The sequence below is a fragment of the Thrips palmi genome, unplaced genomic scaffold (genome assembly GCF_012932325.1).
Source record: "Thrips palmi isolate BJ-2018 unplaced genomic scaffold, TpBJ-2018v1 HiC_scaffold_10, whole genome shotgun sequence".
In the NCBI taxonomy this organism is placed as follows: Eukaryota; Metazoa; Arthropoda; class Insecta; order Thysanoptera; family Thripidae; genus Thrips; species Thrips palmi.
In genome coordinates, this window is record NW_023144621.1 from 2231251 (window position 1) to 2255347 (window position 24097).

A 24097-nucleotide genomic window follows, 5' to 3' on the forward strand; every position below is an offset into this window, starting at 1 on the left:
AACGAATTGTAAGTCCACCTCACTCTGTACATTCTGAAAAAACGACGAAAGCCATACGAAATTTGCAATATGGCGAAAGTCCACCTTTACTGCTACAAAATTAAATGAACTTTTGAACTCTAGCATGTTTATGCCGTCACTGAACTCATGAATAATTATCTTAATTGGAAAGCAATAGTTAACTACGACCGGTTTGCAGATGGACTTTCGTCATATGTCAAAGTACGGTTGGACTTTCGTCGTTTTGTCAAAGAACGGCTGGACTTTCGTCATTTGTCAAAGTACAGTTGGACTTTCGTCATTTTGTCAAAGTACGGCTGGACTTTCGTCATTTGTCAAAGTACAGTGGACTTTCGTCATTTGAAGTATTTTCCTACGCTGAATCTTTAGAGAGATCGACATGCTTTTCACCAGTGACAGGAATCAAAAGGGTTTTAGAACGCATCCAAAAATCTCATTTATCAAAATTTTGGACTTTCGTCACTCTGTCAAAGTATCAGTGAGTAAATCCCGGCAAAAAAATTAAGGGGGGGGGTAAAGCGAAATTTCGAATTTTTTCATGTTTCCAGCCTTCTATTCTTAGATATTGGTCACCCTGACATGAAATGGACATCACCATTGGATTCTCCATGCCTTTATACCATTTTACCATCTTTGGTTGGGGTCTGGTGGCACTTTTGAATTTTCGCAAACATTTTACATTTGGTCCATATTTGGGTTTTAATCCTTGCGCGCAGGATTTCAATTCCAAATGTTGTCCCAAAAATCTGACGAAGTTGCCACATCTTTTTAAGGTCAAAATGAAGAAGACAAGGGAGCCGGATTTCAAAAACATGTTTTCTTTCGCTATGAATCTTAAAAACTAGAATCATGACTGTTTTTATGCCGCTTTTGGACATTCATTGACCTGTAACTAAAGATTGGGACAAAATTTTGAAAAAAACTCTCCCTTGTCTTCTAGCTATTTGAACACTGATCATTTTAAGCTGTCGCACAACATTCTACCTCTTACGGTCTCCGAGATATCCTGCGCGCAAGGTCAAAAAAAAAAGATACCGAGGAAAACCGGTTTAAAGTTAAAGGGCCTAACCTAACCTCACAGTGATTGTACGAATTAGAAGCTCCCTATGCCGATTTGACGGTGCTGTGGGTCGAAATATGGTCAGGTTTGGTTGTACCAAGGCCCAAAGAGTCGAAAAAAAGCAAAAACCGAAAATCGATTTTCTTCACTTTACCCCCCCCCCCCCCCCTTAACGGGATTCACTGTGGTTTTTTCGCACAGTGCGTGCCGCGGCGACTGCCGAAGACTTGTACAAGGCCGAGTCTGTTCCGCAATATCCTTCAGTGATAGATGTTCAAAATTTTGCAAAAGTGACGTAGCGCTGGAACCTTGAGATGGATCGCGATGCTTATTACATTGGGGTGTCTATTTGGTTCTGCTGTAGCTGCTCAAAAGAATCCCTCTCCTCCAATAATTTAGTGAATAGTATTTGCAACTAAATGTGTGACGAAATGCACCCTTCAGCTCTCTAGTGAAAAACAGCTCATGGTTTCGGAATAACTTCGCAGTCGAACTCTACGCATGCAAGTGGACTGGGGCTGTTCCTCGTTCGACTTAACGTCCCCCGATACCAGTAGCGCCCGTATGGCAGAATCGGAATGTTGGGTAACGTCGCGTTCACCGGGCGAGGCTCTGGTACAACGAAGGTTCCCTGCAAAAAGAGAAACTAGTAGAAAATTTTCATTCCGTAAACCGGGGTAACATGAGACAATATTTCACGTTTTTTGGACCGTGTGTCCACAACACTTCTATCACCAACCCGAATACCAACTATGTTCAATTTCACATGATAACAATCGGTTTGGACCCCATGAATTTTTTGGGGGTCACCTAAGATGAGAGTAATAGGCCTCTAAAGTTGTCTCAAGTTACCCCGTCATTTGGGGTAACGTGAGACACACCTAGTTTTTACTTTGCTTTTTTTACGGAAGTGGGGTTTTTGCCAGTCCATACTGATTTTCTGAGACATTTAACCTATTTTCAATGAAAAGTACTACTTGTGGAATATATTAGAAGATTTTTGATCCTTATATTAAGATTTTTTCATCAAAGTTACATTTGGTAATTTGAGGGATAACGGCTTTTTAGAAGCGCAACGAGTCTCTCATTTTACATCCAACCCTGTCAACTAAGTACAGCGATTCTCTCATTTCACATCCAACCCTGACACCTGTTAAGACATTTTTCTTTATTTCTACGTACACATGTCCATTCCTGCTAAGGTCTTAGTCAATTTTTAAAATTTACTCAAAATCCTTGAACTATTTTTACAGTTGTTTTTCTTCAAAAAATCGACGGTTCTCGGGCTAAAAGTTGTCCGATTTCAATGACATTTAGCTCGTTGGAAAGGTTATTAACTTCCCCATCTTTTGAGACTTCGAGATTTATTATGCCTTATCTGGTTCGTGTGTAGTTGAGAAAACACTCCAACTTAAAGGTGCACATTAACTTGGGACCCTCTACACTGTTTGAAAAAGTGATTCCCGATCAAATGCGGCTTGGTTTTGATCTTAGAACGGAGAGGTCCGTTACTTTAAACCACCCTGTAGTACAAGAAGGTGCCAGTGTCAAGTTACGCCACTCAACTTCCGTCAAATTCAACGAAATTTGGTGTCTCAGGTTACCCCGCACAGTTACCAGTTTCTATAAAAGTCAGTATTACCCGATGAATGATGGGTTTCCCCTAAAACTAATGCTAGAGTTATAATTTTGAAATGATGGGAGACTTGTGACACTTCTCTAAAATTGCTAAATTTACTAAAATTGAAAAATCGTTAAAGAACTGACCAGCTTGGTCCTAACCCGCCGTTCAAAGGCTTAATCGTCTTTCCAAACAAGTATGAAAAAAAAGTGCTAGGGCAGTTTTGACCTCCGAATGTGCCGAGCCTGGTGGCAGCTCCAAAAAGGTGGAAAAGCAGAAGTGTCTCAAGTTACCCTTGCTGTCTCAAGTTACCCCGGTTTACGGTACTTAGGGGAGCGCTTACCCTCATGCAGGCCTCGAAGATTGGAGGGTTTGATATGTAAGTTAGCACTGTTTGTATTAGAACTTCATCAACGATTAGCACAAAAATTGTGAATCCTACCCGAGTCGAGTGAAAAAGAGACTGTTTAAAAAGGGTCGCGTTGCCTCCGTTATTCCGCCGGGTACTCCGTTTTTGAAGCGCGATTGAAAGCTGCTGAACAGCAACGATTTTGCGAACTAGTTTGCACGTATCGCAGTGCTCAACTGATGTGCGAACGATTCCTTAATCAGAAACCCGACATGGCCGAATTTGGCAATGATTTTTACCCTATCTGGTGAGGGAATAGGACTAAATCGGAACTGAAAAGGGCCTGAGGTCTAACAAAAGTCTTTTTTCACTCTCGTCTCAAAACGTGACTAAGAAGAAAGGGAAACAGGACGTAAAATTTGGACCGGAAAATGTCATGGACATGCATGCGGACGCCTACTTTTGGAATAAACTCCAAGCAAAACAAATACTGCAAAGGAAATAATGTTTTCAAACCAGCGCCAAATGGTGCAGGAGATTTGGGGTGGAAAAGCCTATGAGCCAAAGGAGCTAAAAACCAAACCATACGTCAGAACTACATGGGCACATGCCGGCACATGCACATTCTGACTTGCCATGAGACCAACAACACCATGCGTCAAAAATGTCGGACCGGCGTGAACGGGCTGAAAGCGTGGCTTACTTTCCAAATACGATAATCGTGATTAACTTTTGATCCAGGAAGCGGAAGAAGGGGGTAAGTCGAGCTGAAACCGTGCACATTTGCAAAGCCTAAACCTTGCAGGTGGGAGAACAGGTGGGGAATGTCATCTAAAACAAGATGCAAGAGGATGGGACTTGTCTCACCACACTTATTTTTGGACCAAATTTTCGCTCGTGTTTACTTGATAGACTGATAACACGGTAAAAGCGGTTCCTGCACTGAGAAAACAAACGTGGCCAATTCCGCACGAGGTGGTGTGGTCAAATTTTGTTAAGATTTGAACACGTTTCGTGATGCGGTCATCGCAATTCGGAGCGCAAACGTGGTCAAGCTTATCGAGGCCCTATCCTTTAACATGGCGCAAACGTGGCGGATTCCGCGTTTGGTAATGCGGCGACGAGACTGACCTCGGCCGCGTCACCAAACGTGGTCAAAGTCCCTGTCCGCACCACACGTGCGGAATTGGCCGCGTTTGTTTTCTCAGTGTGGTTTTCCCAGGAACACCCTGGAAATCGCCTGTCTTCGCCATAGGGCTCCTGGGAAAACCAGGTACCGTTTTTGCCGTGAAGAGGTCGCTGAATCAACTCGACTCAACACTGCGAGAAAAAACTACAGAGAATCCTGTTAGTTTTTTCACAGGGTCGCTCTGTACCCAAAACTACAGTGATCTCTGTCTTTTAAAAGACGGAGCTCACTGTTGTTTTTTGTGTTCACCTCTCTGTTGTCCGAGCGGCCAATGCCACATCATCGGGACGGCATGGTCAAAGCCTCATAGGTCACCAGGTCACCGTTCGAGTAGATCTTGGCGAGACCTTTTCAACGAATGGTCGGAACCTAGGTCTAAAATGCTCGCATCGTCATCGGGGACCCTGTGAGGTGCCCGTCGACGTCCTCGTGGACCCAACGGTGACCTATGAGGCCTTGACCATGCCACCCCGATGTGGCATTGGCAGCGACGCTGTGAAAAAATTAACAGGATCCTCTGTAGTTTTTTGTCGCAGTGAACCCCTTCTCCCGCTTCCTGGATCACTTGTTTACTTTGTCATCCAAAGTACTTGGAGCACCTACCTTAGGTAACACACAAGGAGCCGTCTTGTCCGCCACCGGCGCCCCGGTCGCCTCCGCGAAAAAGCGATACATGTCAGGGAATTGCTCTCGAATGACCGAGCACCCCTTGCGTGGAAAATTGAATACGAAAGCGTTTTCTTTCCATTGGTTATTAGATCGCACGGCCATAGTACCAGATGCCTGAAACGTATGAAGGCAAGGATACAGGAGCAGAACTGATAAAGATAGAATTTTGAAGGATCGTTGTTTCCCATCCCGGGCCGCACCCCGGGGCACAACAAAACCTCACCCATCTTTACTACATGACCCTGAACCCATCGTCACTATCTGTGTTGATCTGTAAGGGGGGACCCTGGTGAAACTTCCAAGTACGCTTCAAAATAATCCCAGAAAGTTGAAACTTTGCTTAATTATGAGGTTCGTTATGGTGAGTTCCCAAAACAAAATTCAATCCAAAATGTTGAACGGTCTCTGAGAAAAGTGGCTTTTTAGTGTTTTTTTGGAGCGCTGGGGAAAAATCTTCCTGCGTCTTTCATTGGGACGGAAAGTCTTAAAAATTTTTTTGGGATATCCTAAAGATGTAAAGAAGAGATTTTAGGGAAGGTGGGGACCCATGTATCACGGGGTCCCATGTATCACGGCGTATTTAATTTCAGATTCGCCCGCGAGGCGAGTCACGTGGTGCGGAATCGAAACACCATCTAGAGAGCTTCATTTTATGGAAGGATGTGACCTCGCATCTCCAACAAGCATGGCGGCGTGACTAAGTGAAAATTTTGGTCCCCAAAACTGAGGGAAAGTAAAAAAGAAATTTCTTCAAACATCTTTCATCAGCTTCCTGCTGTGGAACATGGTCGCAATTTTTTGATGTGGGAGTGTGCGGAAGGGCTTTGACAACAATTAGCAGTGCCGAACAGCAACATCCGAGCATAGGTTCTGGCAGTACACCGCAATGTCCAGTGCTCCGACAAGTGGGGACCGATGTACATTGATACATGTATTGACACATTTTTTGGGGTCCCATGTATCACTCAAATTTCATGTTGGAGGGCAATTAATCACGGAAATTTTCCTGTTTTAATGCCTGTGCTGTAATCATTGCAATTTTATAATAGAGTGACAGGCGACAGGTGTTACAGTTTAGTTACATTTTGCCATTAAACAAATACCAAAAATTGAGTGATACATGGGTCCCCACCTGTGATACATGGGTCCCCACTTGTGATGCATGAATCTTCACCTTCTCTCTTTGACCTCAACTTACCTTAGGAATGGTCAAACTCGGTCAAACTTATAAACATATTGTAGAAATTAATGCTGCAAGGAAATGTTGCATAATTTGTCCTTTTTTAAAAGTTATTTTTGAAGAAAATAGCTGTGATACATGGGTCCCCATGGGTGATACATGGGACCCCAGGTATGGGGTCCCATGTATCAAATACACGAATTTAGTAGATTGCGCTTCTTTGCAAAACCAGATGAGATACATGAACAAATTCAGTTGGCCCTTGTAGAAGGAAGATTAACTCACGCTTCTGACCCAAAACATTTAGTTTATGCCCAAAACCAAAATTTTGACACTCAAAACAAAAAAAAGTGATACATGGGTCCCCACCTTCCCTTAGTGACGGAATTTTCAAATTCAACTTCTGTCCTGAGATATGAGTTTTCAAATTTCAACATTTAAAAAAAAGTGATTTTTTCCCCTTTTTTCAAACTTGAAGGTGTGTTTTAAAAAAAGTAGGGCTGATATCAAGATTCCGTCACTAAAATTTGTCGACAAGTCATCAATGAATAGAGTCCATGCAAGACGACTCATCTAGGTGTCAACCAGGAACGCAGGAAGTCTTTCTACGACAAAAATTTTTGTCGACTGAGCAATGCTGTGAAGTTGAACGTAGAAGCCAACGACAACTGATCTCAATGTTATTTCCTTCCAAATGATAAAGAAACTACCCACTCAGCTCAAAGGTGTTCAACCTGTTTGAATTTCAAACCTTCTATGCACATTTTTATCTATGAACTTTGAAAATACTATTTTTTGGAATTTTGACGATTTTTTCACCAGGGTCCCCCCTTAATAAGTGTTATGTAGAAATAGGTGTTGCAAAGGATGAGAAATTTAAAAAAATAATTGAAAAATGGCTAATTGATAAGGGTGTTTGTAAACTGCGGAAATTTTTCCAATGATTCCCATATTGTAATATCAGATTCTGAATGTGACGAATCTTTGTACCATTTCACACCACCACCAAGATAACAAAATAATAAACCCAAATTCATAGGAAAATTGCCACTTGTGTCGAGTTGTGTTCTAGTGACGTTTGTCAGTGAGTATGAAATGGATTGCACATGCAGGTAAGAACGAATGATGTCAACAATGTGAACACTTATCTATTTTGTTCCAAAAGTCTGTGCAACACGTTTTATAAAGACAAAACAGAGCCTAAAGTATCTTCATCTCAGTGTAGACCTTCAAACTTCTACATTTGCTAACGCACACCCAACCTCATCTTACCCAATATCCGTCTGCGAAATCTTCTTTCAATGTTATATTTCCTGTAGCCGTCTGCAGGTCGTAAGGTCTTTTGGGGTTGAAGTGACTTATTCGGACCTGTACCACGAATACCCCTTGTGATTGGCATGGGTTGTATCGATGACCGAATATGATATACGGACCCTGCAAAACACAAATAAGAGCGCGATGGCCTTCTAGGGAGCCTCCAACAACGTTTGTGCAATGTCGTAAGTGTGGCATTCTGACAGAGAGCTTGAAAGATAGCTTAGGTGGCCCGAACACTGCTTTGAGCTCAGAACAGCGCCACACTGAAAATCGATCGGCGCGACTTCGTGCCCTAGGGGCGTGAATAAAGTGTCACGCCAGCAGACGGCATAACAGAAAAGTCGTGCCAAAATATCGGCGTGACTCGAAAACTCACGCCAATTTTTGGTGTGAATTTCTTGTCATGCCGCTTTTTGGCATGACTTTTCTCACTAAACGCAGTGTCATTCACGCCAAATGACGGTGTTACTCACACAGTAAAAGCAGATTCTCTGATTCGGAGACGTCTTGGCGCCAAAACGAGAAAATTACAAGAACAGCGACACCCCCAAACCATTCTGGCGGCCCTCTGTTCGTTTCGGCAACGCTCGGTTTAGTTTCGGTGGCGCTTGGTCCGTTTCGGAGAAGCCAGCACACCAAAACGGCACTGCAGTCACCCTCCCGCCAGCGACTTTTAATCGTCGTTTTAATGTAAAATAGGAGAAGAAACAAGTCAGGGGCTGTCAGTAATCATTCGCGTGGCTTATCAAAGCGTAACGTTACCGGCGGACAAGCACAAATATGCACAGACAGCTTAAAAACAGTTGTTGTTATGTCCATCCTACCCTCTGGCGGAACAGCATTTGGTGACGTAAATCACCGTTTTGGTGACGGACCGTCGCCGGGTTTGTATGGGTACCCGATTCGGTGATATTGGACATAGAACGACCACCAAAACAGCGAATCTTTTTTTTTGTGTGATAAAATCGAGGGGGTAAACACTTGCGTAATACCCTGTTCACAAAAGTCGGGTATTGCGCCGTAATACGCGTAATAGTAATACATTTTGGGACCAAAAGTATCAAAAAATGTCATTTTTCAATGAAATTGAGGCGTAATACAAGTGAATACCCCGTAATAGGGAGTAGTCTGTACAAGGTTCACCGGAGTGTTTACCCCCTCGGATAAAATGCCTTTTTTCGACGTGAATTTCGTGTCACGCCGATGTTTGGCGTGACTTTTTGTCACGCCATAATTTGGCCATGTGTCCGACCCTCGGTCCGACCATTACGCTTTCGGTACACATACACACCTTACGCACGTATCTGTGCATGCGTAACTATGCTTTTAAATTGCATAATTATGAATTTTAAAAAGTCCAAAATGCATTAGTGGGGAGTAAATTGCACAAGTTTATAGGTTTACAGGTAAAAGATACTAGGACCAAAATTTTTATTTCAAGATTTACGTCATATCATATATTTGAGGGTGTTGAGTGATGTTTTCAGCATTTTGAGCCGGAGCTCCGGTTAGGAGCAGAAACGAAACAGTGCGAAGAAATTTTCTGTTTCCGCTTTGGCATTAATTCATTCGGCTAACGTGGCTTTCTATGAGGGAAACTTTGCAAATTCCTAGTTATCCTTCTGCACTATCTGAAAAGGAATCATGTGGTCAGAATAACTTACTGCGAAGGTATTGATCGGTTTGCTTTTGACAACGAAAAGGAGGACAGGCACCAACAGGATCGCAGCGAGCGGTGGCATGAAGAAGTCTGGCCGCCCGCCTTCGGCCCTTGCTGCGTAGAGTGTGAGGCCAAAGCGGGTTCATGCGCTGACCACAGAAGCGTGGAAGCGCTAACGAAGCTGGTTCGTCGTGTGGTCACGCATTTGTGGGGTCGTCGCATTGAGGTGTGAGAGACCAAGCGATGGAGCACTGCAATCAGTGTGCACTGAATCGAGGCCGTACTGTGCGGGGATGCTCGCCGAGACATGCCGTGCCGAAGTAGCAGTAGTAGAGCGCTGAAACGAGCTGACGCAGCCAGCACCGCCTGTCCGAATGACCGCGGACAAAGGCCAGGGCCTGTGAAAATGTTGCCGTGCTCCAACTGAATGCCTCCACACAGTAAAAACTCTACGAAGAACCGCTTTGTTATACGAAGAAAATGAAGGCATTGTAAAATCTATGAAGAAATGCTTCGCAACACAGCAAAATCTTCGGAATACGAAGCATCTCTTCATAATACGAAGCAATTCTAAAATGCCTTCATTTTCTTTGTAGTTATGAAGCAAATGCTTCGTAGGCTTTTAAGAGTGCACCGAAAACGCTATGGTCGAACACATGGCCAAATTGTGGCGTGACAAAAAGTCAGGCCAAAAATTGGCGAGACACGAAATTGACGCCGATAAACGGCATGCCGTGTACGTCACGTCCTCATTTGGCGTGGATGACAACGCGTTTTATGAGAAAAGTCGTGAGTAACTCCACCCCAAGGTGGACCGAGATCTGAGATTGGGTCACGGATTCGGTTCACACTTTGTGGGTTCAATAGGTACCACTAGGACCTATCAACCCTAACAGGAAAGTAGACTAGCTCAAATAGAACCTGAGATATTTGCCTTTTTTTAAATTTGACTAATTTAGCGTAAAAATGTCGTAAAAATTGGGGCGAGTTTTTGAGTCACACCAAAAATTGGTGTGAATTTCTGAGTCACGCCGGGTTTTGGCGTGACTTTTCTGTCATGCCATTTTTGGCGTGACACTTGATTCACGCCCCTGCAGCGGCACGGAGGTCACGCCGGTAGACTTTCAGTGTCGATTTATTTTCAAGGACGATCCGTTAAATAATCAAACTTGATCAGTTTGAGGCACTGGCTTCTTCTCGGCAAGACAAACAAAAAGTGTCGGTCATTGGGTTGAATGGGAAAGTAGTCATTGACTTTCAAAATTTGCAAAATAGCCGAAAAGGCCTTAGCATTGCCAGGTTAGACTTCTCCGCCTTAATCTGTAGCGCAAAATACCGTACCTCAGGCATAGTCGTCCAAATTTTTCAAAAATACCTTTATATTTGGAACTCCTTGCTCGATCTGGATGCTATTGAGGGTTTTTGAGCCTGTCGGAACCGCAAAGGTTTGAATTCTCTTTATTTAATCATTTGGGGAGAAAAGGATTTTCACCCACACCTGACTTTAAAATGTGAGGCAAGGTAATAGCCAAAGCAACTCATGGTTTCGGAATTATTTCGCAGTCCATCTCAAGGCACGCAAGGGGAACGGGGCTGGTGCTCGTTCGTCTCAACGTTCCCCGGTACTTGTAGCGTCCGTAGGGCAGAACCGGAAAGCTGGGAAACGTCGCGTTCACCGGACGAGGCTCTGTCATGACGTAGTTTCCCTGCAGAAAGGAACATACAAGTACTGACTTCTCCCCAGCAGAAAATGGAGACGACCGGAAGGAAAGTACCGAAAAAGTCACTATGAAGCTACTAAGCTACTGCCAACTGTTAGGACTGTTTCCGGAGTAAGACACTTTGACAGAACGGTCGTGTTCTCGTCGTGTGGCTTCAAAATCTTATTCCAAATCAAAACCCCCTAGGATGAATAAAAAGAAACCAGTTCGATCTTAATCAGAATGGACTATGGTCGTATATGAATATGAAAAGGAATTAAATACGATTTCAGGAAATCCTACACTCTCAGACTCGCTATTATGACTTTCAGTACGTGGTATTGGCATGTAGTTAGTAGCACCTCTAGTAATTTAAGCAAATTTGTTAGTACTTATTGACAAAAAATTGGGGGAACCACATCAGGTATAGGATCCCATCAGGTACAATGTTCTATAGATACAATTGGTCTCATAATCCTCAACAGGTATAATAGTTTTACTTTTGGTTTCATCAGGGATCAGGAATTATACTTGATGACATTATATCTGATGGGAATTATACTTGAGAGGATTAATATCTGACGCCACTGAAAACGTAATGGTCGGACACATAGCCAAATTATGGCGTGACAAAAAGTCACGCCAAAAATTGGCGTGACATAAAATTCACGCCGATGAACGGCGTGACATGTGAGTCACGCCGTCATTTGGCGTGAATAACAACGCGTTTTAAGAGACAAGTCATGCCAAAAAGCGGCATGACAAGAAATTCACACCAAAATTTGGCGTGAATTTTTGAGTAACGCCGATTTTTGGCGTGACTTTTGTGGCATGCCGTTTATTGACGTGACACATTTTTCACGCCTCTGCAGCGGCACGAAGTCACGCCGATAGATTTTCAGTGGCTACACCAATATTTATTAAATAATACCGGTTAAATGTATTATGAATTATACCTTATGAGATTTCATGTAAATCGGCAGTAATTATTTATGCGTTAACTGATGAGAATTATACCCAATGAAGACTACTCAAAAAGATTTCCCAAGTAATTTATGCAGTATCTTGTACGTATCTAAGAGGAAATTTGGGCACCTACCTTACGAAAAACACAAGGAGCCGTCTTGTCCGCTACCGGCGTCCCGGTCGCCTCCGCGAAAAATCGATACATGTCAGGGAAGTGCTCACGAATCACCGAACACCCCTTTCGTGGAAAATTAAACACAATAGCGTTTTCTTTCCATTGGTTATTAGATCGCACGGCCATCGTAGCAGATGCCTGAAAAGTTTTAAGGCAAGCGTACAGGAGCACAACCATACTGATCCCTCTCATCTAAATGCAAAAGGCGTACCGTCACCGTCAATGGGAGTAACTTGGGACAGTCTGCCCTATCGCCCTTGTTGGTGCTGCCCTCTAGCGACGGGGGTTTCTAGCGTGAAACCCGCGGCAGGGTTTTATTCCCAAGGCTTCAGGGTACGTGTGAAGAGGTAGAGAAGGTGCATTACGTCACAGTTAAAGAAACGGCAAACAAGGAAATGGGGTTTTTGACAATTTATGTCAAACGCTGAAAAGTTGACCCGAGTGCAACGATTGACATCGTGAAGCCTGTTACGACAAGACGCGGTCTGGCGTAAACCTACCTTGTAATTCGTAAAACCATTACGTAAATAATATCGTAACTTTTAGACTAGGGGTACGCGCCGTTTAGTTTGGGCGCGTAGTAGGCGAGCGATGCGTCTGAACACATTCTTATAGGAGATGGCGAAGAATATGTGGAGAATAAGGCCAATACAGTGTCTTCCGTCACGAAAAGGCCGGAATTCATGTCATTTTCGTGATTATCTTACTGAAAACTGCAGGAAACAATGGGAAACTCAACTTTGTAATTTTGGTCACAAATTGGTAAATTTTAGGAAAAGGAAAGGTCTGGGATGAAATTGGAAGTCATTTTCGTGATCAGCACACCAAAAACTGCAGGAAACTATGTAAAACTCGACTCAAAAATTTTGGTCCAAAATTGGTAAATATTTGGAAAAGTAAAGGTCTGAGATGAAATTGGAAGTCATTTTCGTGATCAGCACACCAAAAACTGCAGGAAACTATGTAAAACTCGACTCAAAAATTTTGGTCCAAAATTGGTAAATATTTGGAAAAGTAAAGGTCTGAGATGAAAATTTGGGAAATCATTTTCGTGATCAGCACACCAAAAACTGCAGGAAACTATGTAAAACTCGACTAAAAAATTTTGGTCCAAAATTGGCAAATATTTGGAAAAGTAAAGGTCTGAGATAAAATTGGAAGTCATTTTCGTGATCAGCACAGCAAAAACTGCAGGAAACTATGTATAACTCGACTCAAAAATTTGGTCCAAAATTGGCAAATATTGGAAAAGTAAAGGTCTGAGATGAAATTGGAAGTCATTTTCGTGATCAGCACACCAAAACTGCAGGAAACTATGTATAACTCGACTCAAAAATTTTGGTCCGAAATTGGTAAATATTTGGAAAAGTAAAGGTCTGGGATAAAATTGGAAGTCATTTTCGTGATCAGCACACCCAAAACCGCAGGAAACTATGTAGAACTCGACTTAAAAATTTTGTTCAGAAATTGGTAAATTTTGGGAAAAGTAATGGTCTGGGATAAAATTGGAAGTTATTTTCGCAATTTCTAAGTGTGTTTCCTGTTCATTGTGTCGTAACATGAACCCTAACACTGTTACTCAGTCGAGTAACATTCAACAGCCAGCATTGAATTACTTAATACGATTCACAAATGCTTCAATTACCATTCGATATCTCCTTGTTATTGAACTTATGAATACACAATGTTATAAGTAATACCTAAAAAGCCTTTTATCTCCCTTTTTTTTTAAACTAGTGGATGAAATTTCATTGATTTATCTCAATTCATTAAAAAAGACACATTTACAGGCAGGCTGATTGCAACTACTTTACGGAAAAACCTTCTGTCAGATCCAATGAATCGTTCCATTAAATTCAATGTCAAGCCCACTTATTGCTAAACGCAAGTTAATCTTATTCATAATGATAGTCATGATGTGATTTTTAAATCTTTAAAACAGTATGGCATAAGTATTTACCTAACATTCTGAAAAAATTAAAAAGACAGCCAACTCAAACCATGACTGACACAAATTACCAGTTGTCGCAGACAATGTATGATGAAGTTAAAAAATCGTCTCATGAAATCATATGACCAAGTCACTGAATCGTCTCATTGAATCAGATGTCAATGTCAAACCATGTATGCGCTACTCTCACTCACCATATAGTTATCTTTAAGGTTAGTACTATAGAAAACTTACAGCATTGCAATGAAGCCTTTCCCCAGAGTCAGTGCCAAGAGTCAGCAAAGACTATTTATTTTGGCAAGATTAGTGTCTGGTTTGTACTTTTAGATTGCATTGATCTATTTTCTAACTGTTATTGAGCAAAGCAAACAACTAAAAAGTATAATGTCTGAGAATAAAAATGGAAATACACTCTCAAAATTTAAAAAAGCCCAAAATCATTCTTGCAATTATCAAACGATAAAACACACTCCACTGACTAAAACTTTTCCCCTGTGGCGGGGGGGGGGAGGGGGCGGACGGACGAAACGCGTAAAAATTGTCACTTTCATTTTCCGTATTTCACTGTGTTGACACTCCGGAGGGGTTTCAATCATTCTAGAATATCGAAAAACTAAGACCGAACTCACTTCTAAGCCCTTCTCCTCTCTATTTTGTTTTATTTGCCAATGTTTTGCCAGCCCCTATTTGAGAGCCGCGGCCGCAAGTATGAAAAATTGCTATATATGCTGCCAACCTAACCACGCTAAGAACCTAATTCAAAAGATGTTTTGAATATTTCAAACGGTAGTAATCGTGAATATAAAATAAACTCCCCCTGTGGGACCTTTAGGGGATGTTCGGTGCAAAATTTGGTAACTATTAGTGTTGTAGTTGCTGAGAAACGTGAGCGTGTACGCTACAGACAGACAGACAGACGCACGACCAGTCACTTTTCGGAGCGCCCAAACACGGCAAGGGCTCGCTATCGCTCGCCAATAATCTCACCAGATATGCATTACCACCCACCAGATATAATTCCAACCAGACACCATCATACCAGATTAGATCCGTCAATATGATATCATCCCGGTAGGACGTCATCGGGGACCTCACGGCGTCGCCGACGTTACCCAAATTTGGGCAACCTAACGCCTGTCACCAAATTTCGAGGGATGAATCTTTCGTCACCCAAAATTAGGCAGCGAAGTTGCATCACCCATTTAAATGGTGATGGTGGCGACCCATTCATTCTCAGTGTACTCAAGGCAAATGTACCAGACAAGCATGAAAATGCGGGGACGGGGCGAAACGTGCAAAACTGTCCCAAATGACCCCCCGTTGACGGTAAGATTTCCTCCTCACGCTCTGCAGAAGGGCTAAGCTAGTAGTTTCTCAACGGTTTTCAAGGTTCATCACAGAAAGGGTGCTACCTTGCCCTGTTACTTAGGTTGGAGTGCGATGCTTGCAGACCCTCCCACGATTGGCAATAGAAATAGCCATTTGAATAAAAATGAATTCAAAAATTGAAGACAAATAGAATGCGCAATACAATTTTTGAAAACATAGCCAAAAGTCGCTTTCACTTGCTTGGAAGAATGCCTTTAATCTTCAAATTTGCTCTACATTGCACACTTTACCCAATATCCGTCAGAAAAATCCTCTTTCAATGACATATTTGCGAAAACAGTTTGCAAGTCGTAAGGCCTGCTGGGGTTGAAGTGACTTATTTTGGCCTGTATCAAGAACGTTTCTTGAGATGGACATGGGTTGTATAGATGGCTGAATGCGATGTACGGACCCTGGAAAGCACAAATGAGAAGGAAATGCGGTATCAAGCAACTTTCCAGCAAGCACTCTCTGAAAGGCATCAAAAGCTCCAGAAAAAAAAGGAAAAACACTTGGTTGGGACTCCCTTGAATCCGTCTCAAATCTGTTTTTTAGGCACGAAGTAGCGTTGGTTTCCCCCGGGAAGCATTTTTCTCCCCAATGTGGCCCTCTATGCATTTTGGAAATTTTCTATACGATTTTGATAAGACTTGACAGTTTAGTAGAACTTTGTACCGTGATTTCAGTGCTGAGGTGATTAAAAAGTGCTTGACCAATTTTGAGAAATTTGGATCTGAAATTGCTGTTACTATGGCAAAGGTCGACTTATCAGCACAAAACAAACGGAGAGGGGGAAGCCGAGCCTAGTCACTGACCAGTACCGGCGCTGCTTTTCACTTTTGTACCGATAACTCCAAAAGCGTCGGCTGTTCTGAAAAAGGGTCTTCGAATCGGCATTAGCCTTCATCGCCTTACACTCTATAGGTACAGTGTCTCGGCTCCCCCCTCCACTGTGGCAAAAAGGTACGGAAAATTCTGTTAATTTTTTTGCCAGGATTCTCCGTAGCCCTCTTATCAATATTCTCCGTAGGGCCGTACAGTATTCTCTGTAAGTCCGCACAGTCTTCTCTGTAAGTCCGCACAGTCTTCTCCGTAGGACCTGGAAGACTGTATAGTCCTACGGAGATCACTGTAAGGTCCTACGGAGAATACTGTGCGGTCCTACGGAAAATACTGTAAGAGCCTACGGAGAATATTGATAAGGGGGCTACGGAGAATTACCACAAGCTGTTTACAGAATTTTCCGTAGCTTTTTGCCACAGTGTCCCCGTTTGTTTTGCGCTGTTGACTATATACTATATAAGGCTACTTCGTGCTAAAAAAAAACTCACTGCGAAGGATTGGATTGTTTTGCTTTGGACTAGGGATAGGAAGACAGGGGCCAACAGGAACGCAGCGAGCGGTAGCATGAAGAAATCGCGGCGCCCGCCTTTGGCCCTTGCCGGTTTGAGTGTCCGAGGTCAAAGCGTATTCACAAGCTGACAACGAGAGCAACGAGGCGACCAAAATGATGCTGTCTGATTTCAAACGGTGGCTTCCTCGTGTGGTCACGCACTTATGGGACCGTCCCATCGAGGTGTTAGAGAGGGCAAGCGATGAAACACTGGAGCAGTGCTCGGGAAACGAGGCTGCACAGTAACGCACGCTGGGATATGGCGTGACAACAAGTTGTCAACAAGTTTTAAAGCACTGCAATGAAATACTTTTGACTGCATTTTTTTTGGTTGTTTTGTTACGCAGAGCCGTATCGCGTCGCGTGCTCACCCGAGCTCTTCCTGTGGCTCGAAGTCCGTTTTGCCCCAGAGCATGGAAGTTGGAGAAGGGGGGGGAATGGAACTGGAGAGGAATCTTTTTTCACGATAAAATCCCTCAGCCCACCAGAAGACAATTACCAAAAAAGTTTGACCCTGCGCAAATAAATTCCTACAAATAACTGCTTGTTGTAATACAAAGAAAGCTATTTTCTATAGCGATAAATGCGCTGATGCAATGCAATCATTATTGCACTTATAATGGAATAACTTTGTCATGGCGCCAGCAATGCAATAAAAATGTAATTGCTTTTTAAACCAGTTCATTATTACACTTAGAATACAGTGTTTACACGCTAACTGACGCATACATCTTGTGGATAGGATAGGGAAGGGAGTTGTCTCGTGAGTTGTCTTCATCATGAAGCGTATACACACTGGTAGCCAAGGAATGTGACGTCACGTTTGTTGTCACGTGAAAACGGCGACGATAGTTTGAGCGCGACAAACGGCGAATATTTAAAGTCAAACGAATGTGACACACCGTACCGCTTTGTCACATTACTTCGGGTGTGACACGCAATCAGCTGTCGAACTTTCACATTACATTAAAACGAATGTGACACATGGTACCCAAGTACACATGTCGTGTCACATCCAAACGAATGTGACATCCATGTACTGTCACATTCGTTTTAATGTGACAGTTCGACAGCTGATTGCGTGTCACACCCGAACTAATGTGACAAAGCGGTGCGGTACGTCACATTCGTTCGAATGTAAATTTTCACCGTTTGTCACGCTTAAACTAACATCGCCGTTTTCACGTGAAAACAAACGTGACGTCACATTCCTTGGCTACCAGTGCATGGCGTTTATGGACTATAATCCATGCTTGGCAGGCATGTGCTCGCTTGATGAGCGTGCATGCAGGCATGCTCCAGGTAGAGCATATGTACGCTTTTCGATTTGCAGTGTGGCGAGAAGTCAGTCTGCTGTATTTGAAGTGACACCAACTACCTAGCGTGGCGTGGTCGATGACTCAAAGAAGTCAGCGTGGCTCGTGGCCGTCTGGCCGGCACGGCGTGAGGGGGGCTCTCGCCTGGAGGGAGCGCCGCCGCTGTTGGGCGCCGGGTGGTGATGCGATCCCTCTGCGTTCAGTGTCTAAAGTGTTGCCTGCCTGCCGGGCGCTTTGTGGTAGCTGTCGCCTTTGAGCTTCAGCGACAGCGGTGGGTGCGCGGTGCGTCCGGGGTAGGGAGGTAGCGAGGGAATCGGCAAGGTGACCGCTTCCTTTTCCTCCCACTTCGCCAAACCTGTCCAGTCCAGACGGGGCGCGCTCGGACCGGCCGCCTTGCCGGGTGCCCCAAAAGCCCAGTGCCGCGCCGGCCGGCGCAGCCGTCGGAAACAGTTCGCGGAGCGAGTTCGGATAAGGACGCCGTGGCGAGTCCCCACCGTGGTATCGCCGGGCGTAACATTCACGGTTCAGTTCGTTGGCACTCTCAGCTCAAGAGTGTCCGGACTTTTTCGGAAGCCGACCCTCAAAAGTGATACTGTTGACCGAAAATACACGCGAAATAGACTAGTGACCGTGAAAATCCGCCAAACCGATGCTGTTGCGCGGTGTTTTGGCTTCTAAACCCTCAACCCGCCCCGACGGCAACCGCGCTAAATCTGGAGCTGGGCTTCGTTGGCTGAGGATTTTGTAACGTGGGTTCATCATGAGGCCGCGTGTACTGCTGTGATGTGGTTGAAGAAAGCTCACTGGACTCACGTGTGGACATTTCAAGTGTGATCATTCGTACCCTGCACTGAAAAAGGACACCATTTAAGGGTATGCAAAGTAATTTGAGTGATGGTCTTACCTGTGAGAGGAGAAGAAGGTCGCATTGAGACGCAACGGAAAAATGACTCCTCGGTTGAACCGTTCAATTGAAGATACTGAAATAGAAGCGTATTCTGCGGTTTTCACGCCAGACGCTAAATGCTTACGAACAACCATCAGGGAAATTTTTCGTGCACAACTTAATCATAGGCTGGTTGCAATTTTGTTACCAAATGGTCACGCAATGACTTGTTTGCAGTTGGCGACGCGGGTTTGGAGTGAGGTCTCAAACTCTCAAAATAGGGCTCTATCCAATTCGGGGTTGGTAGAGTGCTTGGTTTCAATGCTCCAACACAAACTTTGAAACCTTCGTTGACAATTTCGGGGCTAATTTTCCTTTGTAGGATGTCACCCTAACATTCGATGACTCGTTTGGCACGCCCACGTAGTAGGTGCAGGAGCTTTGATGAAAAAAGTGATAACATCGTCACCAGTTTAGTTTGTGATGACATTGTCATCATTTGCAAGTGGCGAAAATGTCTTCCACGATTTTGTCATTGAAAGGTAACAAACTTTTTCAGTGCACCCGTCAAAGACAGGCGCCAACCAAGGGACGCACAACCCAAACCGGTGTCGCATCGCGAAGCCTGTTCCGCCATGACGCGGCCTGGCTTACAACCGCCGACAAAAGAATCCTCGGCCCCGGCCGACCAGGAACCGGCCTCTTTAGGCCGTACACGTAAAAAAATTCCAATGCTAATCGCATTGCACGGTGTTCCCGTTTCCATAACTGGTTGAAAATCGAGGAAAACATGACAAGACAACCGCAGCCTTTGAGAGCATGCCAAACAATCCAACCCAGCCAATGGAGGGGGGAGTTTCAATGGGCGCCTGTTCGTTCTTTCAGCCTCGCGATTTTCGAAAGGGCGCAGACGGCAAGCATATTGGTGCCAACCCACGAAAATTAATTTGATGTGTCGTTTCTGCTACGAACTTTTTAGTAGTGACAGACTTTAAAGATGTTCCAACGTTGAGACACCGTGCAATGTGTTAGCATTAGCATTTTCGAATTTCACGGCGTTTAGATTTTTTAAATGGGCGACTTTAAATTTTGACAGGTGGTACGATGGGACCATGCCGTTGCCATGGAGATTTTTTTTCATGTTTTGACCATTTGCTCAGAACATATATGATTTCTTGTTACTTTGATGAGCCAGGAGGTTTAGTTTTGAGGAGTGGCACATTTTTTATTTGAACCATTTTTTTATATCATTAACGGTTCTCGTTTTCGATTGTTGCAAATTTTTGTTTTTCGCGTTTACGGAAAAATTTTCCCCGATGAATTTTCGAAAAAAATTGGAATTTTCGTTTTTTTTCATGGTTGAAATAGTTTAGAGTTGTTTATTTGAAAATCGGAGAGGGGGGGGGAAGAATCCACGGACCTCGGACAATAGGGGTTCTTGGGAACCCCTAAAAAAACGGTTCCGCGTGTACATGAAATAATGCGCTGCAGGAAAAGATTTCCAGCAGCGCAAATGTTTTGTATCTAACTTCCAAAATTGTGGTAGTGTTTCCAGCGTGCCGTCGCAGCTCGCTCTTCGAAAATTGTGACCAACGTTTGATCCTTAGAATCACCCGAGCCTGAAGTGAACAGCACTTTCTAAAACAACCTCCAAAATGCTACTAGTACGAGTGCATCAGAGTTCAGGTCTCGGTCTCGTTGCTTCTTCGATCCTCCTTTTACTTTTCAAAAACCTCGTTGTACCTCGATTTTCCCTCGAGTTGTTTACGCTGCAAGGGGGACGGTCCGACATTTTGACGCGTTTCGTTTCGCGTACAACCTGCTTTGAGGGTTGCAGCCACGATCGCCCGTAAGGCGCCATGCAAAAACGCGAACTTTAAGTATGATTTGCTCAAAAATTAGTCCATGAACCAAAATTTTTTGTAGGACATCTTTTGCTAAGAAAGCTTCAAAGAATTCATAGGAAAAATTTCAGCAATTTCTCATGACAATGCTCTTAACGCCTAAACTACCTTAACCGTTTGGCTTTGCAGATGGAGTCGTTGACCATGGACACGCTGCCGGACGACGAACTGATGCAGGTCTTCAGCTACCTGCCCGTCGTCGCACTGCTCGGGTGCCGCGCGGTGTGTCGCCGATGGAGGAAACTGGCGCTACACCCACACTTGTGGCGACGCTTGTCCACGCGGTGAGTTTGACCTACAGGAGGACACTGTTAAAATTAATCTTACTTCTTCCCGGAGAACCGCGAGGTCTCCGCTCCGCGCGGCAAGACAAAAGCGCTGCTGGTAAGATAGAGGCACAAAAATAACGCAATATACACTGGGCGAAAACTATTCACGCCCCTTGAACGGCGTGATTCGGTTTATGCCCTTGGAAGGGCCGTAAAAGTTGTGTAGGACTTCAAGGCACGATTTGACTGCCCTTCCAAAGGCAATTCATTCTAACGCCGGTAAGGGCGAAGTCTTCTGGCCTTTTTGTAGCAGAGTGCGTCGCGGCGTCGCGTAAGCCTTGTTTGCGATGGGTCCTATGAACAAAGACCGCTATGCTTTGCATCGGTTGAACAAAGACCGATATGCATTTGAGGTTAGATCGCCCTCTCATTTCATCTTACTAAGTTTCATAGTAGTCCGAACAAATGTGAGATGATAGTGTGTTCATTTTGTGCATAAAACATAAGAGAATCCGAAAATTTCAAATTCCAGTCCGCGATCTCATTACCTCAATTGAAAATCGCGTTTCTAATGGGAAAGGGAGAAGCGGCCAAAAGCATGGCGGTCTTTGTTCAACGGATGCAAAGCATGGCGGTCTTTGTTCAACCGACGCAAAGCATAGCGGTCTTTGTTCATAGGACCCATCGCAATGGTTGTCCTGTCAATCAAGGGGAGACTGACAAAACAATATTACATTGAAATTGATGGATAATCTTGAAATGAAATTTCTTCAAAATTCGTGAAATTTAGTCAAAATTTAGAGGAATGTTTAGAGGAAATAAATTGAGAGGAAACTCCAGGAAATTCAGCAGTGGTTCATTTAAATTCATAATAAATTCTTGTGGAATTACTGGATTTTTTCACTGTACACCAAAGTTATTTTCCATGGCAAGCGATAAATAGATGATCTGCACGCTTAGGCCTTCCGAAGTATTTTGAGCATCTCTAAGGTACAAACTATCTAGTTTCCGACACGAAGAAACTGTTCGCAAAGTACGAGTTTTTTTTTCTTTGTTAGCGTACGTATGTTCAACATACTTTGTAATTTCGAGTAACTTTACTACGTAAGGCTCAAATACGCGCTAAATGTTAATTTGCAATTTTGTGTGTGGTGCTGCATGATTTTAAACCCCCTTAACGTTTTGCTTAATAATGTGCGTGCATTAACGGGCGCAATTTTAGGCTCAATATTCTGCAGATTCCACGCATGAGTAAAATAGTGCAAGTTACGCGTATTTAGTATGTACTTTATGATGTTTTCAGAGTGTGAGCATCTTCTTTCCGTTACAGTGACGCCACGCAGTTGCACTGGGCCGCTCTCCGCCTCGCCCCTTGTGTTCGCCGCCTAACAATCGGCAGCTACGTCAATATGACATCCTCTTGCCGAGCGAATCTGGTCCACAGTGCGCTGCTGGCCGCGGACACGCAATGCGCAGCAGCCGAGCTGGCTCTGGAGATTTTGGACACACCAATGCTGGTTGTGTGCACCCTCGCAGTCCGCAGGTAAGGCCTGCCCCAAACCTAACGCTTCGTCGGGTATTTAGAATTTTGCGCCTTCCCTTTGTGCACCCCGAGACTGTGCGACAAAGGTGCCCAGAAACTGGGCGACATTTGGCACCCTAAAAAGTGGGGCGGGTGACAAAGGCGCCCAGTTTCTGGGCACTCCATATTTAGAGTGTATTCTCCTTACAGACAGGCGGCGTTGGGCCGACTACGTCAGGTGAAAATCTACCTTCAACTGCGCGGCACACGCGATAGCGGCTGTATCCCCGCCCTCCTGCAGGAAGTGCAAGCTGTGAAAGGTGAGGACACAGATCGAGTACACCCATGGGTTACACTTCGATGAACCCTGTACCACTTGGTCTTACCCTGCATTACCGTGTATTGAACGTGTATTATGGCATTGTAATGTTACAATTTTGTCATATTCCCCCCCCTCTAAATGTCTTACAATGAAATTTGACCTATGTTATTCGTATGTGACAGTTAATTCGGCGCAAGCATAATACGAAGCAATATTCCTTCGTAATACGAATCTTTTTAGCTTTTTCATTGTAAGATACAAAGAAAAACCTTCGTAATACGAAGAAAAGCCACCTTCATATTATGCTTGCGCCATTTCCTTCGTTTTATGGGAAATTTCTTCGTAAGACATTAAGAGTGCCAATGGCATTACGTTCAGATTTGTACAGCGTATTAGGTACTTGTTTGTTTACCCTCTCGACACGGGCCGTTGGTGGTTATTCCACGACAGTCTGCAAAGCCTCTGCCCAAGAAAGTAAGAACTGTCTGAAAACGTCGTACGAAAATGTCTTGTCGCATTTTTGTAACCAAGCAGCGATGCGGGCGTGTTCAGTGAAAACACTGAAGGATTTGGAAGGGTTTATTTATGAATTTGAGTTAGCTAACTTGGTTGGGACTAAACAGGTGGTAGACCTTCCCTTACTGTATCTTACATTGAGTTAGTTTTCACTTTTTTTGTGCACTGTAAAAATTTTGGTCGTGACTTGATTATAATACCGAAGCTTACTTTCACTGTTAAAAAAATCCATCTTAATTTTAAGAAACTTTTTTATGAAGCAGTTTACAAAGACTTTTTGCTAGTAAAAGTAATAAACTTTTTCTTCTTAAAAGTAAGAATCAAATTTGAAAAGTAATAATCTGTTTCTTAAAAGTTGTTTTTGCATTTAAGAAGAATTTAATATAGAGCAGGTAAAAATTGAACGCCTTATGTACGTAATGAGTTATTCATTGTATGGTAGTAGTCGATTTCACTGCCGAAATCGCTTGGAAGCGTGGTTCAAACTCGGTCTCGAACCCGGAATTCCGGATTACCGCACCGCGACGCTACCAACTGCGCCACGAGTGAGCTCTGCGAGGCGGGCTCTAGGATGTGGATGACTCCAAGCCTCTCGGCGGAGACTCCGCTAGGCAGTGGAAGCGCTCATCCCAGGGCCTCCAAACACGACTTCACATGACCAAGATCATCCAAATTTGTTCTTTACGTACACTGGTAGTGAAGCGTCCAATGATCACAATTTTAACTGGCAGGATGAGAATCAA

The 24097-nt window shown here is 43.8% G+C and overlaps 4 protein-coding genes across 29 annotated transcripts in view; 2 read left to right on the plus strand and 2 right to left on the minus strand.

Annotated features, from left to right (window-relative positions):
* The window catches only part of LOC117654295 (gastrula zinc finger protein XlCGF49.1-like), a 346548-nt gene that overhangs the window by 170247 nt on the left and 152204 nt on the right, over positions 1–24097 (plus strand). The window lies entirely within an intron of this gene.
* LOC117654264 overlaps positions 1–24097 on the plus strand; it is a 31508-nt gene that overhangs the window by 1414 nt on the left and 5997 nt on the right. For 2 of the 11 annotated variants that reach the window (XM_034400697.1, XM_034400690.1), the window contains exons 2-4: positions 20855–21009; positions 22325–22537; positions 22727–22836. In XM_034400697.1, coding sequence (XP_034256588.1) covers positions 20855–21009; positions 22325–22537; positions 22727–22836 — 478 coding nt within the window. Of the gene's footprint in view, positions 1–11806; positions 11834–15600; positions 15742–16768; positions 16805–17195; positions 17280–17897; positions 17922–18329; positions 18809–18915; positions 19010–19519; positions 19539–20383; positions 20508–20854; positions 21010–22324; positions 22538–22726; positions 22837–24097 lie in introns of those variants that run through there. The other 9 variants (XM_034400695.1, XM_034400689.1, XM_034400694.1 and 6 more) reach the window with 9 other exon arrangements.
* LOC117654303 lies at positions 1324–9423 on the minus strand. The gene is made up of 4 exons (XM_034400877.1): positions 9071–9423; positions 7362–7523; positions 4844–5023; positions 1324–1712 (listed from the first exon to the last, which is right to left on the minus strand). The coding sequence occupies exons 1-4, from the start codon at positions 9146–9148 to the stop codon at positions 1545–1547; spliced, it is 588 nt and encodes a 195-aa protein (XP_034256768.1). The 5' UTR covers positions 9149–9423; the 3' UTR covers positions 1324–1544.
* Positions 10533–16816, minus strand: LOC117654304. Its single transcript, XM_034400878.1, has 4 exons — positions 16558–16816; positions 15478–15639; positions 11866–12045; positions 10533–10772 (listed from the first exon to the last, which is right to left on the minus strand). Exons 1-4 carry the CDS (start codon positions 16633–16635, stop codon positions 10605–10607), a joined length of 588 nt encoding a protein of 195 aa, XP_034256769.1. The 5' UTR covers positions 16636–16816; the 3' UTR covers positions 10533–10604.

Bases quoted from the DNA above. Each gene is read 5' to 3' on its own strand.
- LOC117654303 (XM_034400877.1), bottom strand. From the start codon at position 9,148: ATGCCACCGCTCGCTGCGATCCTGTTGGTGCCTGTCCTCCTTTTCGTT. The intron at 5,024-7,361 runs GTAAGATGAGGT...CATACGTTTCAG, and splicing joins ATTTCGCAGACGGATATTGG to GCATCTGGTACTATGGCCGT. The intron at 1,713-4,843 runs GTAGGTGCTCCA...CTCTTTTTGCAG, and splicing joins CTCCTTGTGTGTTACCTAAG to GGAACCTTCGTTGTACCAGA.
- LOC117654304 (XM_034400878.1), bottom strand. From the start codon at position 16,635: ATGCTACCGCTCGCTGCGTTCCTGTTGGCCCCTGTCTTCCTATCCCTA. The intron at 12,046-15,477 runs GTAAAGTGTGCA...AAAACTTTTCAG, and splicing joins ATTTTTCTGACGGATATTGG to GCATCTGCTACGATGGCCGT. The intron at 10,773-11,865 runs GTAGGTGCCCAA...TCCTTTCTGCAG, and splicing joins CTCCTTGTGTTTTTCGTAAG to GGAAACTACGTCATGACAGA.